This window comes from Hemibagrus wyckioides, linkage group LG26, assembly GCF_019097595.1.
Source record: "Hemibagrus wyckioides isolate EC202008001 linkage group LG26, SWU_Hwy_1.0, whole genome shotgun sequence".
NCBI classification, from domain to species: domain Eukaryota; kingdom Metazoa; phylum Chordata; class Actinopteri; order Siluriformes; family Bagridae; genus Hemibagrus; species Hemibagrus wyckioides.
In genome coordinates, this window is record NC_080735.1 from 7,692,132 (window position 1) to 7,708,308 (window position 16,177).

The 16,177-nt window shown below is 39.2% G+C and overlaps 1 protein-coding gene across 2 annotated transcripts in view; it reads left to right on the forward strand.

Moving 5' to 3' along the window:
* The window catches only part of rasa3 (RAS p21 protein activator 3), a 63,835-nt gene that overhangs the window by 36,693 nt on the left and 10,965 nt on the right, over positions 1 to 16,177 (forward strand). The window contains exons 6-14 of one of the 2 annotated variants that reach the window (XM_058380481.1): positions 760 to 840; positions 1,010 to 1,082; positions 3,245 to 3,318; positions 4,303 to 4,407; positions 4,879 to 5,053; positions 5,640 to 5,788; positions 6,929 to 7,043; positions 13,863 to 13,937; positions 14,254 to 14,377. In XM_058380481.1, the coding sequence (XP_058236464.1) occupies positions 760 to 840; positions 1,010 to 1,082; positions 3,245 to 3,318; positions 4,303 to 4,407; positions 4,879 to 5,053; positions 5,640 to 5,788; positions 6,929 to 7,043; positions 13,863 to 13,937; positions 14,254 to 14,377 (971 nt within the window). The remainder of the gene's footprint in view (positions 1 to 759; positions 841 to 1,009; positions 1,083 to 3,244; positions 3,319 to 4,302; positions 4,408 to 4,878; positions 5,054 to 5,639; positions 5,789 to 6,928; positions 7,044 to 13,862; positions 13,938 to 14,253; positions 14,378 to 16,177) is intronic. The other variant, XM_058380482.1, reaches the window with a different exon arrangement.

Here is a 16,177-nt window from a genome sequence, read left to right on the forward strand (position 1 = left end):
GAGCAGAAATGGGTTCGATATCAGCATTTGCTTCGAAGAAACATTTGTGTGTGAGAGTTTTTTTGGTACTTTCTGAAAGTCCTGAGTGTCTACTTTCACATGAGCTTCGTATTAACCACCACTGTAGAGTGAGACATGATAAACGCATTCAATGCTGAACATGGACACAACCGAACAGGAGGAAACTCCATTTTGTAGCCTCTGGGGAAAAGAGTTAACTCTTTCCTGAAGCTTTCTGAAATGATAGAGAGCTGACCTCAGCTCTGTCCTGTTGCTGTGCCGGTTGTTTAGATAAAGACTGGGATTATGGAAAGATTTCTATCTCAGTTCTGGTTGATGAATGATAGCCCCCCCCAAGACATAAAAAAAGGTTACATACCACACAAAAAAGTTAGGTAATTATTGCATAATTTGTTTGACGTACACTTCTACATCACTGTTCCCCATGACACATTAATCATTTTACAGTTTTTGTGATTCATCATCTGCAGTCGAAACTCCTCGGAGCTGTTAGTCGTTTCATGCTGCATCGCATGTGGTAGTGCTAATTGTCTGACACACAACTTTAAATAGCTTTGTGCTTGCGAATTTTCAAGGTTCTGTAGATAAGAGGTAAGAAATGAGTGAATGATTCTTTCTGCCTCGCATGCGCTTCGAGCTACACAAGGCCTCTGGGGCTGTCTAAGTGCACGGTGTTTAAAAAGGTCATCTCTAAATTCACTAATCCTAAATGATCCTGATCATTGTTTCTTTTCACAGAGTGTTAGAGTGCCAAGACTTGCCTATCGTTAACGGACAGTGCGATCCTTATGCTGCCGTGTCCTTACAGGGGCCATCCAGGTAAATCTGCCTCTGCAGCACAACAGCCTCCTAGTGTTTGGTATTAACACACACCGTTAAAGAAAGGTGTCTCGGTTGCGAGAGCCGTCACGTTCACAAACCTTAATCTCATCGCATTACAAGCTCTCATTCGTTCTCTCTCTCTTTCTGTCTCTTTCAACTCCAACAGATCGGAAGCCAAAAAAACCAAGGTCAAACGGAAAACCAACAACCCTCAGTATGATGAAGTCTTCTACTTTGAGGTAGAAAAACACAACGCAGATGTCTTTCACGATCCTCTGAAACTCATTCTGTCTGAGTAAACTTTAACCAGTAGAAATGGAGCCTGACATTTTAGGCACGGTGCATGTATTGATGCATTCGGGCACCTTTTTTCTAGAATATCTTTTGGTATATTTCATTCTCTACGAGATCTTTCAGATTTATCTGAACGCTCAAGGATGAACTTTTCAGTTTGTGGTTTTCCGCTTTGACGAGCGTCCACACCCTCATGACCGCTGCTTACTCGCAGTTTACAAACAAGCCGAGCGCAGATTGTGAGAAGCGATAAGTTGTGGTTGACTACTGTGGAAAAAAAAAAACAGAACAAAAGTGCAAGTGTGGGGATCAAAACGGAAAGAGGACATGACCACACCCCTGCACTTGCCTTTGCTTTACTGCTTTCAGAGAAAACCTCAGCAGACTTGTTGATGTTGAAACACCCATGAGGAACACGGTAACCTCTCAAAGTGATGAAAACTCTGCCTTGACTCGCCTAGCTTCATCCTCCTCCTCCTCTCCGCTCTGCTCCGTGTTGTCCGTCCTGGACAGAACTAGTCTACTGGCACATTGACGCAGACTGGTGGACAAAAGAAGACAACAGCAGGATTGATTCCAGTGGTGCAAGATAGACAATCCACTCCATTGATCTCATCCCCCTGACAGTCACGGTCTCTCCCACACAAAGCACGCCACACAGACATACCGAACCCTACAGCCCAGAGTTCATCCCAGTGCCACATACTTCACCACCAACTACAGCACGTGTTAGCTACAACCCAGATGTCCTGCCATCATTAAAAGCGAGACTTTTCAGCTGCTTTCCTTATAGAGTTTCAGCGAAGCCTCAGAGTAACTGTGTTCGGTGTCTCGAAAGCCATTTCCTCAAAAGGAATGCAGCGGATTGGTATCAGGATGTAACATCACGGCCCAGGACGTGCCAGACCGCACGTTTTTCCTCTTCAGAAATAAGAACACACCTTATTCCGGATCAAGAGACTGATTTACTGATAGCACACCGAATCGCTGAGTTAGTTAGAGACGCAGCTGTCTGTCACTGGTTATTGTAATACCGTGGAAATCACTTTCTTTACGGAGAACGAGTTATTTGGTAATGTTTAACCGACAGCGTAGCTTTTTTCTTTTGCCATCACTGACTGTAAATAGTGTAGAGGACTTTAGAATTAGAGCAGGCTTAATGATGGAGATGGTTGTGGGGGATGGTCTGAGGTTAGGGCATGATAGTAAGAGGTGAAAGAATGCTCCAAACGTGACGTAAACAGCCACATACATTTTTCCACTATGTATATGTATAGAATGCGTAGAAGTATACACACACACACACAGAGACCAGTGGAAAAACATCATCAGGTCTTCAGCTGTCCTGCTTCTGTGATCCCGAATCTTCAGATTCCTGTTCTTTGGCTGATGGGAATGGATTTGTTTGGTTTTTTGCTGTTATCCTCATCAAGGTTTGATCATACGCAAGTATAAGCAAAGCAAGTCCTGCGTCCCGCCCGCGTATCTGCACTGGAGCAGCACCAGCACTGTATCACTTGGCCTTCGTATTGAGCTTCCAGGTTAAAACTCTGCTGTGGCGGCTCACGAGCCTCAGCTACACTGCACTCGTTGTTGTAACATGAGATGCAAATCGAGTCTGAGTCAGTTACAGGACACAAGAAAAGATCATTGTCCCTGCATCAATCAAACCTTATAAACATACCCTGTGTAGGCTTTACACGGCTTCTCTTAATATGTGATCTTTTATACAGGTATACGGGAATGAGAGAGGTTTTTACTCTCAGTTACACACTGTGCTGTTCACCAAACAATTAACTACCAGATACAAGAAAATTTCTTTCACCAGCACAATAAAGCCGGGACTCGTAATCTCTCATCTTTTACTTCATCACGCTTGGAGTGTCCACTACTGTTCGTCTCTCACACACAGCTTAGTCATTTGTTATAATTTAATTTAAACAAAGGAAGAAGGAAGGAAAGAGACAGTGATGAAAACACAGACTAGAGGAAGTTAAACACTTCGTCTAGGAACCTCAGATCCACACCAACCTTATTACTGCTCTTTTCCGTCGTCATAGTAACGTGTGTCATCTGATGCCTTGAATTTTCTGAACTGTCCTTGCAGATCACCAGACCACTCAGCTACACCAAGCGGCAGTTTGACGTGGAGGAGGAGGATGTGGATAAATTAGCGCTCAGGTGTGTGTGTGTGTGTGTGCATCAGTGTACAGTGTGTGTACAGTTAAATAAAGAATAAAAGATGACGTTCTGTTATAGGAGAATAATCAGTGATGTAGTGATGGTATATGATCTGATGGTTAGATTATTAACCCTTCGATTGTTATTTTCCTATATAAGCACTGCGATTATTCTTATTTTATTAGTTAAAGAACATAATACTTATACGCAGTCGTATTTACTCCAATCGTCCACATAGTTCCTGTTCTCACTTACTTTCTAACATCTGTAAACAGTGTCCTCAGCAGCTCCACTCTCATGTTTGACATTAAAGCAAAACATTTCCAGTGTGTGACGTACCACAGCAAGCACAAATCCTCTGACCGTTACAAAGCACTAGCACTGGAGGCTCCTTTCATGCAGAGTAAACATCTCTTCACTGAAAAAATATCAACTATCTCAACAGTTAATAGGTTTAAATACGTGTATCGGTCCATCCAGGATGGTCACAGGAAGCCCACATATATTCGGACATTTTTCTTCCAAAATGGCCGCAGATTTGAACCAGGACACATTGTGTGACGTCAACACAACACACATTCAGGCAAAGCCCTCTCTGATTCGTGTGTGTTGAACAGTTTCCACAGAAGCTTGTTACACATCTGTCTCCATTCTTCAATAGGAGAATCCCGTGCTTGCAATTTTGCTGATTTAAATGGTTTTCTGCAAAAAAAAAAAGCACACAAAAACATACAGCAAAATCTAGCATGTTTGTCCACAACAATTACAAAAAACCCCTCCTGGAGTTTACCCACTATATTAGTCTTCGTATCGGCAGCAGTTACTGTAGAACAAGTGCATTAATATAGAGCTTTCATGCAGAACTACTGTCAGTGCTGCGGTTAGAGCAACCTTCTGACCTGAGATTTCAACCCTGCCTTAATGTTCTTCATCCTGAGTGTGACTGAATGTAGAGTCATGAAACTCTTGCTTTGGTTTCTTCAGGGTGGATTTGTGGAACGCCAGCAACCTGAAGTTCGGAGACGAGTTTTTAGGAGGTGTTCGGGTGCCACTGAAGGTTTTGGGTCAGGAGGGTGTTCATGACGCATGGTATTAAACCCAGTATTAGTACTCATTGAAGCACATGATGTTAGTAAACTCTATTTAGTTGAAAGAGAATATCTTTCTATTCTATCTTTCTCTGTCTCTTTCTCTCTCTGTCTCTCTCTCTCTTTCTGTATCTCTCTTTCTCCTTCTGTCTCTCTTTCTCTCTCTGTCTCTTTCTGTCTTTCTGAATGTCTTATTATTTCTCCTTCTGTCTCTGTCTCCCTACTCTCTCTCTCTCTGTCTCTTTCTGTCTCTCTCTTTCTCCTTATGTCTCTGTCTCTCTCGTGCTCTCACTCTGTCTCTCTCTCTCTCTCTCTCTTTCTCCTTATGTCTCTGTCTCTCTCGTGCTCTCACTCTGTCTCTCTCTCTCTCTCTCTCTCTCTCTCTTTCTCCTTATGTCTCTGTCTCTCTCGTGCTCTCACTCTGTCTCTCTGTCTCTCTCTGTCTCTCTCTCTCTCTCTCTCTCTCTCTCAGGTACTTCCTGCAGCCGAGGGATAACGGCAGTAAATCAGTGAAGGCCGATGAACTGGGTTCTTTAAGACTCAACATTGTTTACACAGAGGACCATGTCTTCCCTTCAGAGTGCTATAGTGACCTCACTGACCTGCTGCTGCAGTCTGCACACATGGAGGTGAGCTTAGGCACACAGGTAGGTGGGTGGGTTTGACTTTTGGACTTTTTTCCACACAGGTTTCTCAACAAGTTAATACACTTAATCTTTATATTTGATCATGCTTTATGGTTCTTTTAGGTAACTTTACAAATAAGACATTTTTAAAAATGCCTGTTAATTAAACCGATAGAATAAAATGTGGGTGATTTCCTGAGAAAATGTATCCCAAGTAGCCAGAACAATTCAGATGACCGGCTGCTGAAAGTTAAGATCGTCTTAATCCATGAGTGGTGCATTGTAAACAGCACTGAATTCGTAGAATTGAAATATATTACTCGTGAAACATGTTTTTTAGGAGTATGTGTATCAGTGAACAGAGTGTTGTTTATTTCAGTGCACGAGTCTGATCAGTCAAATAAATAAATAAATAAATAATAAAATAAATAAATAATACATGTCGAGTGTCTGGGATGTCCAGGGCTGGCACTGACAGTCAAGCCTGTTATAAGAGACTGTTTACTAATAACTATAGTATTTTTTTTTAATCATATGTGGTTCCACTGTTGGCAGAGATAATTATGATTCTAAAGTGTGTGTGTGTGTGTGTGTGTGTGTATCATAGCCTGTATCAGCGTCAGCAGCCCACATCCTTGGAGAAGTATGCCGGGAGAAGCAGGAAGCGGCCGTCCCGCTCGTCCGGCTCTTTCTGCACTACGGCAAAATCGTGCCTTTTGTCAGTGCAATCGCCAACGCAGAGGTTAACCGCACACAGTGAGTTCACACACACACACACACACACACACGTCTTCACTGTCTTTATATGGAGTTTTTATGCATCTGTCAGGATTGTAGTTGTTAATGCTGTGATGTCATCTCAGCCTCAGTAATGAGCATGTTTTTGAGGATTCGGCTCTGTTCAACGCTGAAGGACTGGAAAAATAATTGTGTTTATTGTTTGAACAGGATGCATTTTGTGGACAGTCTGTCTGTTAATAATATTAGCCTTGGACATTTGTAGTAAATATAAAAAAGCTAAACCTATTGGTGTAAAGCTTAAAACACATCTTTTACATATGTAAATATCAGCAGTAACGTTCCTAATGCGAAATAAACACAAATAAATACACAAATTAAAGCCTGGTGTTGTTCATGCTGAGTGAAAATGAGACATATTGTGTGGAATCAGAACTGGAGATACATCGACCAGGCATAACATTATGACCACCTGCCTTATATTGCTGTTGGTTCCCCTTTTTCTAAAAAAAAAAAAAAACAGCCCTGACCCGTCCTGCACTGTGTATTCTGACACCTTTCTATCAGAACCAGCATTAACTTCTTCAGCAATTTGAGCAACAGTAGCTCGCCTGTTGGATCGGATCACACGGGCCAGCCTTCACTCCCCACGTGTATCAATGAGCCTTGGCCGCCCATGGCCCTGTCGCCGGTTCACCACTGTTCCTTCCTTGGACCACTTTTGATAGATACTGACCACTGCAGCCCGGGAACACCCCACAAGAGCTGCAGTTTTGGAGATGCTCTGATCCAGTCGTCTAGCCATCACAATTTGGCTCTTCGTCAAACTCACTCAAATCCTTACACTTGTCCATTTTTCCTGCTTCTAACACATCAACTTTGAGGAGAAAATGTTCACCTGCTGCCTGATATATCCCACCCACTAACAGGTGCCATGATGGGGAGATCATCAGTGTTATTCACTTCACCCCTCGGTGGTCATAATGTTATGGCTGATCAGTGTATATGAGTGAAGTATTGGCAGCTTGTACTAAACTCGTTCTGAGTGTCGAGACGTCTAGAGATTTTCACACCTTCGTATTTATAGGGCTGTAAATTGATTATTAATAACGTGTCAGTCGTTCTCGAGTCTCAGAGCAGTGTCTCTCTCTCCCTCAGGGATCCCAACACCATATTTCGGGGCAATTCATTAACGTCCAAATGCATTGACGAGACCATGAAGCTGGCAGGAATGCACTATCTACAGGTCACTCTCAAACCCATCATCGATGAGGTGAGACTCTCACTCACTCTGAGCGGAAAATACTCTTCGCTTTTTATCTTGTTTGTGATTGTTTTCTGCATGTGTGTGTGTGTGTGTATGATGTGGTGTGTATATGATGATGTATGTGTATGTACGATTGTGTGTATGTGTGTGTACACATGATGGTGTGTATATGTCATGGTGTGTATGCATAATGATGTGTGTGTATGTGTGATGGTATATGTAAATGTGTATGTAATGGTGTGTGTGTATGATGGTGAAAGTATATAAGATGGTGTGTATACATGATGGTTTGTATATTTGATGGTGTATGTGTGTGTGTGTATGATGGTGTGTATGTGTGTGTATATGATAATGTGTGTATGATGGTGTGTGTGTGTATATGATAATGTGTGTGTATGATGGTGTATGTGTGTGTATATGATAATGTGTGTGTATGATGGTGTATGTGTGTGTATATGATAATGTGTGTGTATGATGGTGTATGTGTGTGTTTATATGATAATGTGTGTGTATGATAATGTGTGTGTATGATGGTGTATGTGTGTGTATATGATAATGTGTGTGTATGATGGTGTATGTGTGTGTTTATATGATAATGTGTGTATGATGGTGTATGTGTGTGTGTATGATGGTGTATGTGTGTGTATGATGCTGTATGTGTGTGTTTATATGATAATGTGTGTGTATGATGGTGTATGTGTGTGTGTATATGATAATGTGTGTGTATGATAATGTGTGTGTATGATGGTGTATGTGTGTGTTTATATGATAATGTGTGTGTATGATAATGTGTGTGTATGATGGTGTATGTGTGTGTGTATATGATAATGTGTTTATATGATAATGTGTGTGTATGATGGTGTATGTGTGTGTGTATATGATAATGTGTGTGTATGATGGTGTATGTGTGTGTGTATATGATAATGTGTTTATATGATAATGTGTGTGTATGATGCTGTATGTGTGTGTTTATATGATAATGTGTGTGTATGATAATGTGTGTGTATGATGGTGTATGTGTGTGTGTATATGATAATGTGTTTATATGATAATGTGTGTGTATGATAATGTGTGTGTGTATATGATAATGTGTGTATATGATAATGTGTGTGTATGATGGTGTATGTGTGTGTATATGATAATGTGTTTATATGATAATGTGTGTGTATGATGGTGTATGTGTGTGTTTATATGATAATGTGTTTATATGATAATGTGTGTGTATGATGGTGTGTGTGTTTATATGATAATGTGTGTGTATGATGGTGTATGTGTGTGTATGATGCTGTATGTGTGTGTTTATATGATAATGTGTGTGTATGATGGTGTATGTGTGTGTGTATATGATAATGTGTGTGTATGATGGTGTATGTGTGTGTTTATATGATAATGTGTGTATATGATAATGTGTGTGTATGATGGTGTATGTGTGTGTTTATATGATAATGTGTGTGTATGATGGTGTATGTGTGTGTATGATGGTGTATGTGTGTGTTTATATGATAATGTGTGTGTATGATAATGTGTGTGTATGATGGTGTATGTGTGTGTTTATATGATAATGTGTGTGTATGATGGTGTATGTGTGTTTATATGATAATGTGTGTGTATGATAATGTGTGTGTATGATGGTGTATGTGTGTGTTTATATGATAATGTGTGTATATGATAATGTGTGTGTATGATGGTGTATGTGTGTGTTTATATGATAATGTGTGTGTATGATGGTGTATGTGTGTGTTTATATGATAATGTGTGTGTATGATGGTGTATGTGTGTGTTTATATGATAATGTGTGTGTATGATGGTGTATGTGTGTGTGTATATGATAATGTGTGTGTATGATGGTGTATGTGTGTGTATATGATAATGTGTGTGTATGATGGTGTATGTGTGTGTGTATATGATAATGTGTGTGTATGATGGTGTATGTGTGTGTATGATGCTGTATGTGTGTGTGTATATGATAATGTGTGTATATGATAATGTGTGTGTATGATGGTGTATATGTGTGTGTATATGATAATGTGTGTGTATGATGGTGTATATGTGTGTGTATATGATGTGTGTGTATGATGGTGTATGTGTGTGTGTATGATGGTGTATGTGTGTGTATGATGCTGTATGTGTGTATATGATAATGTGTGTGTATGATGGTGTATGTGTGTGTGTATATGATAATGTGTGTATATGATAATGTGTGTGTATATGTGTGTGTATATGATAATGTGTGTGTATGACGGTGTATGTGTGTTTATATGATAATGTGTGTGTATGATAGTGTATGTGTGTGTGTATATGATAATGTGTGTATATGATAATGTGTGTGTATATGTGTGTGTATATGATAATGTGTGTGTATGACGGTGTATGTGTGTGTTTATATGATAATGTGTGTGTATGATGGTGTATGTGTGTGTATATGATAATGTGTGTGTATGATGGTGTATGTGTGTGTTTATATGATAATGTGTGTGTATGATGGTGTGTGTGTGTGTATATGATAATGTGTGTATATGATAATGTGTGTGTATGATGGTGTATATGTGTGTGTATATGATGTGTGTGTATGATGGTGTATGTGTGTGTGTATATGTGTGTGTATATGATAATGTGTGTGTATGATGGTGTATGTGTGTGTATGATGGTGTATGTGTGTGTATTTATATGATAATGTGTGTGTATGATGGTGTATGTGTGTGTTTATATGATAATGTGTGTGTATGATGGTGTATGTGTGTGTATTTATATGATAATGTGTGTGTATGATGGTGTATGTGTGTGTTTATATGATAATGTGTGTGTATGATGGTGTATGTGTGTGTTTATATGTGTGTGTGTATATGTGTGTGTATGATGGTGTATATGTGTGTGTATATGTGTGTGTGTGTATATGTGTGTGTATGATGGTGTATGTGTGTGTGTATATGATAATGTGTGTGTAAGACGGTGTATGTGTGTGTTTATATGATAATGTGTGTGTATGATGGTGTATGTGTGTGTGTATATGATAATGTGTGTGTATATGGTGTGTGTGTGTATGATGGTGTATGTGTGTGTGTATGATGGTGTATGTGTGTGTGTATATGTGTGTGTATGATGGTGTATGTGTGTGTGTATATGTGTGTGTGTATATGTGTGTGTATGATGGTGTATATGTGTGTGTATATGTGTGTGTGTGTATATGTGTGTGTATGATGGTGTATGTGTGTGTGTATATGATAATGTGTGTGTATGATGGTGTATGTGTGTGTGTATATGATAATGTGTGTGTATGATGGTGTATGTGTGTGTTTATATGATAATGTGTGTGTGTGATGGTGTATGTGTGTGTGTATATGATAATGTGTGTGTATGATGGTGTATGTGTGTGTGTATATGATAATGTGTGTGTAAGACGGTGTATGTGTGTGTTTATATGATAATGTGTGTGTGTGATGGTGTATGTGTGTGTGTATATGATAATGTGTGTGTATGATGGTGTATGTGTGTGTTTATATGATAATGTGTGTGTATGATGGTGTATGTGTGTGTTTATATGATAATGTGTGTGTATGATGGTGTATGTGTGTGTTTATATGATAATGTGTGTGTATGATGGTGTATGTGTGTGTGTATATGATAATGTGTGTGTATGATAATGTGTGTGTATGACGGTGTATGTGTGTGTTTATATGATAATGTGTGTGTATGATGGTGTATGTGTGTGTTTATATGATAATGTGTGTGTATGATGGTGTATGTGTGTGTTTATATGATAATGTGTGTGTATGATGGTGTATGTGTGTGTTTATATGATAATGTGTGTGTATGATGGTGTATGTGTGTGTGTATATGATAATGTGTGTGTATGATGGTGTATGTGTGTGTTTATATGATAATGTGTGTATATGATAATGTGTGTGTATGACGGTGTATGTGTGTGTGTATATGATAATGTGTGTGTAAGACGGTGTATGTGTGTGTTTATATGATAATGTGTGTGTGTGATGGTGTATGTGTGTGTGTATATGATAATGTGTGTGTATGATGGTGTATGTGTGTGTTTATATGATAATGTATGTGTATGATGGTGTATGTGTGTGTGTATATGATAATGTGTGTGTATGATGGTGTATGTGTGTGTTTATATGATAATGTGTGTGTGTGATGGTGTATGTGTGTGTGTATATGATAATGTGTGTGTATGATGGTGTATGTGTGTGTTTATATGATAATGTGTGTGTATAATGTTGTATATGTGTGTGTATATGGTGTGTGTGTATGATGGTGTATGTGTGTGTGTATATGTGTGTGTATATGATAATGTGTGTGTATGATGGTGTATGTGTGTGTGTATATGATAATGTGTGTATATGATAATGTGTGTGTATGACGGTGTATGTGTGTGTTTATATGATAATGTGTGTGTATGATGGTGTATGTGTGTGTGTATGATGGTGTGTGTGTATGATGGTGTATGTGTGTGTGTATATGTGTGTGTATATGATAATGTGTGTGTATGATGGTGTATGTGTGTGTATATGATAATGTGTGTGTATAATGTTGTATATGTGTGTGTATATGGTGTGTGTGTATGATGGTGTATGTGTGTGTGTATATGTGTGTGTATATGATAATGTGTGTGTATGATGGTGTATATGTGTGTGTATATATGATGTGTGTGTGTATGATGGTGTATGTGTGTGTGTATGATGGTGTATGTGTGTGTGTATATGATAATGTGTGTATATGATAATGTGTGTGTATGATGGTGTATATGTGTGTGTATATGGTGTGTGTGTATGATGGTGTATGTGTGTGTGTATATGATAATGTGTGTGTGTATATGTGTGTGTATGATGGTGTATATGTGTGTGTATATGGTGTGTGTGTGATGGTGTATGTGTGTGTGTATATGATAATGTGTGTGTATGATGGTGTATGTGTGTGTGTATATGATAATGTGTGTGTATGATGGTGTATGTGTGTGTGTATATGATAATGTGTGTGTATAATGGTGTATATGTGTGTGTATATGATAATGTGTGTATATGATAATGTGTGTGTATGATGGTGTATGTGTGTGTTTATATGATAATGTGTGTGTATAATGGTGTATATGTGTGTGTATATGGTGTGTGTGTATGATGGTGTATGTGTGTGTGTATATGATAATGTGTGTGTGTATATGTGTGTGTATGATGGTGTATATGTGTGTGTATATGGTGTGTGTGTATGATGGTGTATATGTGTGTGTATATGGTGTGTGTGTATGATGGTGTATGTGTGTGTGTATATGATAATGTGTGTGTGTATATGGTGTGTGTGTATGATGGTGTATATGTGTGTGTATATGGTGTGTGTGTATGATGGTGTATGTGTGTGTGTATATGTGTGTGTATATGATAATGTGTGTGTATGATGGTGTATATGTGTGTGTATATGGTGTGTGTGTATGATGGTGTATGTGTGTATGATAATGTGTGTGTGTATATGTGTGTGTATGATGGTGTATATGTGTGTGTATATGGTGTGTGTGTGTGATGGTGTATGTGTGTGTGTATATGATAATGTGTGTGTGTATATGTGTGTGTATGATGGTGTATATGTGTGTGTATATGGTGTGTGTGTATGATGGTGTATGTGTGTGTGTATATGATAATGTGTGTGTATGATGGTGTATGTGTGTGTGTATATGATAATGTGTGTATATGATAATGTGTGTGTATGATGGTGTGTATGTGTGTGTGTATATGATAATGTGTGTATATGATAATGTGTGTATATGATAATGTGTGTGTATGATGGTGTATATGTGTGTGTATGATGGTGTATGTGTGTGTGTATATGATGTTTGTGTATGATGGAGTATGTGTGTGTGTATATGATAATGTGTGTTTATGATGGTGTATATGTGTGTGTATGATGGTGTATGTGTGTGTGTATATGATGTTTGTGTATGATGGTGTATGTGTGTGTTTATATGATAATGTGTTTATATGATAATGTGTGTTTATGATGGTGTTTGTGTGTGTATATGATAATGTGTGTGTATGACGGTGTATGTGTGTGTTTATATGATAATGTGTGTGTATGATGGTGTGTGTGTGTGTATGATGGTGTATGTGTGTGTATATGATAATGTGTGTGTATGATGGTGTGAATGTGTGTGTGTGTATATGATAATTTGTGTGTATGATGGTGTGTGTGTGTGTATATGATAATGTGTGTATATGATGGTGTGTATGTATGTGTGTGTATGTGTGTGTATATGATAATGTGTGTGTATGATGGTGTATGTGTGTGTATGATGGTGTGTGTGTGTATATGATAATGTGTGTGTATGATGGTGTATGTGTGTGTATATGATAATGTGTGTATATGATAAAGTGTGTGTATGATGGTGTGTATGTGTGTGTGTGTATGATGGTGTATGTGTGTGTATATGATAATGTATGTATATGATAAAGTGTGTGTATGATGGTGTGTATGTGTGTGTGTGTATGATGGTGTATGTGTGTGTATATGATAATGTATATGATAATGTGTGTGTATGATGGTGTATGTGTGTGTATATGATAATGTATATGATAATGTGTGTGTATGATGGTGTATGTGTGTGTATATGATAATGTATGTATATGATAAAGTGTGTGTATGATGGTGTATGTGTGTGTATATGATAATGTATATGATAATGTGTGTGTATGATGGTGTATGTGTGTGTATATGATAATGTATATGATAATGTGTGTGTATGATGGTGTATGTGTGTGTATATGATAATGTATGTATATGATAAAGTGTGTGTATGATGGTGTATGTGTGTGTTCTGTTGTGTAGATCTGCACTGAGCACAAGCCGTGTGAAATCGACCCTGTAAAGCTGAAAGAATCAGAGAATCTAGAGACCAACAGGGTGAGTCATACTTCTCTCAGCCTGCATGTTTATAAGCCTGTGTGTGTGTGTGTGTTTGAGTGTTTGAGGCTGTATATGAGTAACAGAAGCATGTGATCCTGGATGCTTGTTTACTTATCTGTGTGAAACAAAGCAATACAGACAGACAGAGCGCTAGGCTGGACGTTGTGAAAGGCATTTCTAATTTCCAAATGTTTTCACAGTTGTCTGTCTTCATCTACTTGATGGCACAAACACGAGCAGGCATAAGCCTTCCAGCAGTGTGTGTGTGTGCGTGCATGCTTTCCTTCACCTCCCTTTCTATGTCTGTTCTCAGGAGAACCTGCGGCAGTACGTGGATCGCATCTTCAACGTCATCACTACCTCCGGCGTCAGATGCCCCACCGTCATGTGCGACATTTTCTTCTCGCTCCGAGAATCTGCCGCCACCCGTTTCCAAGGTAACCGCGTACACACTTAGTGTGACCTTGAGTTAGCAACTGAATGCTGTGAAGCATAAAATAGTCTCCTGCTTTTATTATTAGTGCTGGTGGAGTTCAGCGTCACCCTGAACCCACAGCAGTGCTGCTGTTTGTCTTACAGTGCGTAGAGTGAAGCTAGATTTCTCTCAGCAGAGACTCAGACATCGCTGAGGAGTTTCTGAGTTTCACTGTTCTTTATCCCCCTCGATCACTCTGCATTCCCTGCCATGTCCTCATTTGCTTTCACCGCCTGCTCGCTGGCTCTGGTGTTTGAAAGAAAGCAGCAGCAGGTTGGATTTGATTGTGAGTTTGCATGATGCCACCTGCTGGACACTGAGTCTCATCGCAGTGACGTTATACACAAACAGCAGAGAGCAAACACCAAGAATTTTAGGAATTACGTCATTTTCAGCCTCGGGATATGTGTCTGGGCTATAAAGTGATGCGAATCCATGTTGATCCAGTGACCTCCATGTTCAAACTCTATCAGCTGTGTGTGATGTATATTTACCTCAAAACAGCAAGCTATATAGTCAGTGTTATAGATTTAAGCAAGTCTGTATGATGAAAGCTAAAGAACTATAATAAATATCTTGTTTAAACATAAATAAGGGCTACTCTGTTTACTGTTGATGTTGCAGTATGTACTGAAGACAAATTGGGAAGATCCTCAGCAGGAATCCCAAACTGTTTTCTTTTGGTTAGTCCTGCTGGTGCCCAAGATGGCAGTCACAGTGTTTTTGTCCTGTGTCTGGTCTCTTTGCATATTTTTTGTCAGTTCAGGTTCAATATTCAAAGGACATACTTCTTGATATCAGGAGAACAGTATCAGATGATTTATCTGCAGATTTATTATCTCCTGAAGCATGTTCATAAGGCTCTCCAAGCTGTGTGAAAAAGACAGAGAGGCAAGTGGGCTGGAGCACTGGTCAGATTTAGGAGGAGAGGCTTGTGATCTCCGCTCCCAGGAATATTCCTGTGTAATGTGCACTCAGTTTATAACAAGATCAACAAACTCCCAAGCACAATAAAGACATTAGTTTACTGCTTCACTGAGGACTGGCTGAACGGCACTATAGTGGAATACCAGCATTTCAGATATTCCCTGATCTTTGCTAAAAAATAAATAAATAAATAAAAGAGGATGTGTGTATTAATCAAGTCTGGTGCAGTCAAAAATATGGTCTGTTCATCCAGAGGTCACTCAAATGCGACTCACATCTGGATCTCCCCCAATTCCACCAGTTCATTAAGTGTGCAACCTGAATGGGGATAAACTTTAGTCCTCTACTTTTGACCCAGCTAGAACGCAGACTAAGCCAAAGCTCTGGCCCTTATGGACTGTCTATGATCCAACTCATCCCTGCATTTTGACCGGAACTAAAGGCCGTGAAGTCTGGAAAAATAAGCCATAAAGACATTGAGTACTGAAGCACTTAAATACTACAACAGACGGAAATGTTTAAAATAAATAATAAATAGCCGGAGGATGGATGAGGATCAGCTTCTGAACATGTCTGAACCCTGGGCTTTCAGCACCGGAGCACCACAAGGTCACCTCTCAAATCTGCACACGACATCACTGTGATTAGTCAACAGTGACGAGTCAAAATACCACCAGGAGGTTCAACAACCAGCCTCCTGATGTACATCAACTTCAGGAAGCGCACATCTTCCCTCTCCTCACTCATCCTTGATAATTCCTCGGTGAGCACTGTCTCTTCCTTCAAATGGAATTTGTCAACAAGAATGATCAGCAAAGGATGTTCCCCATCTTCC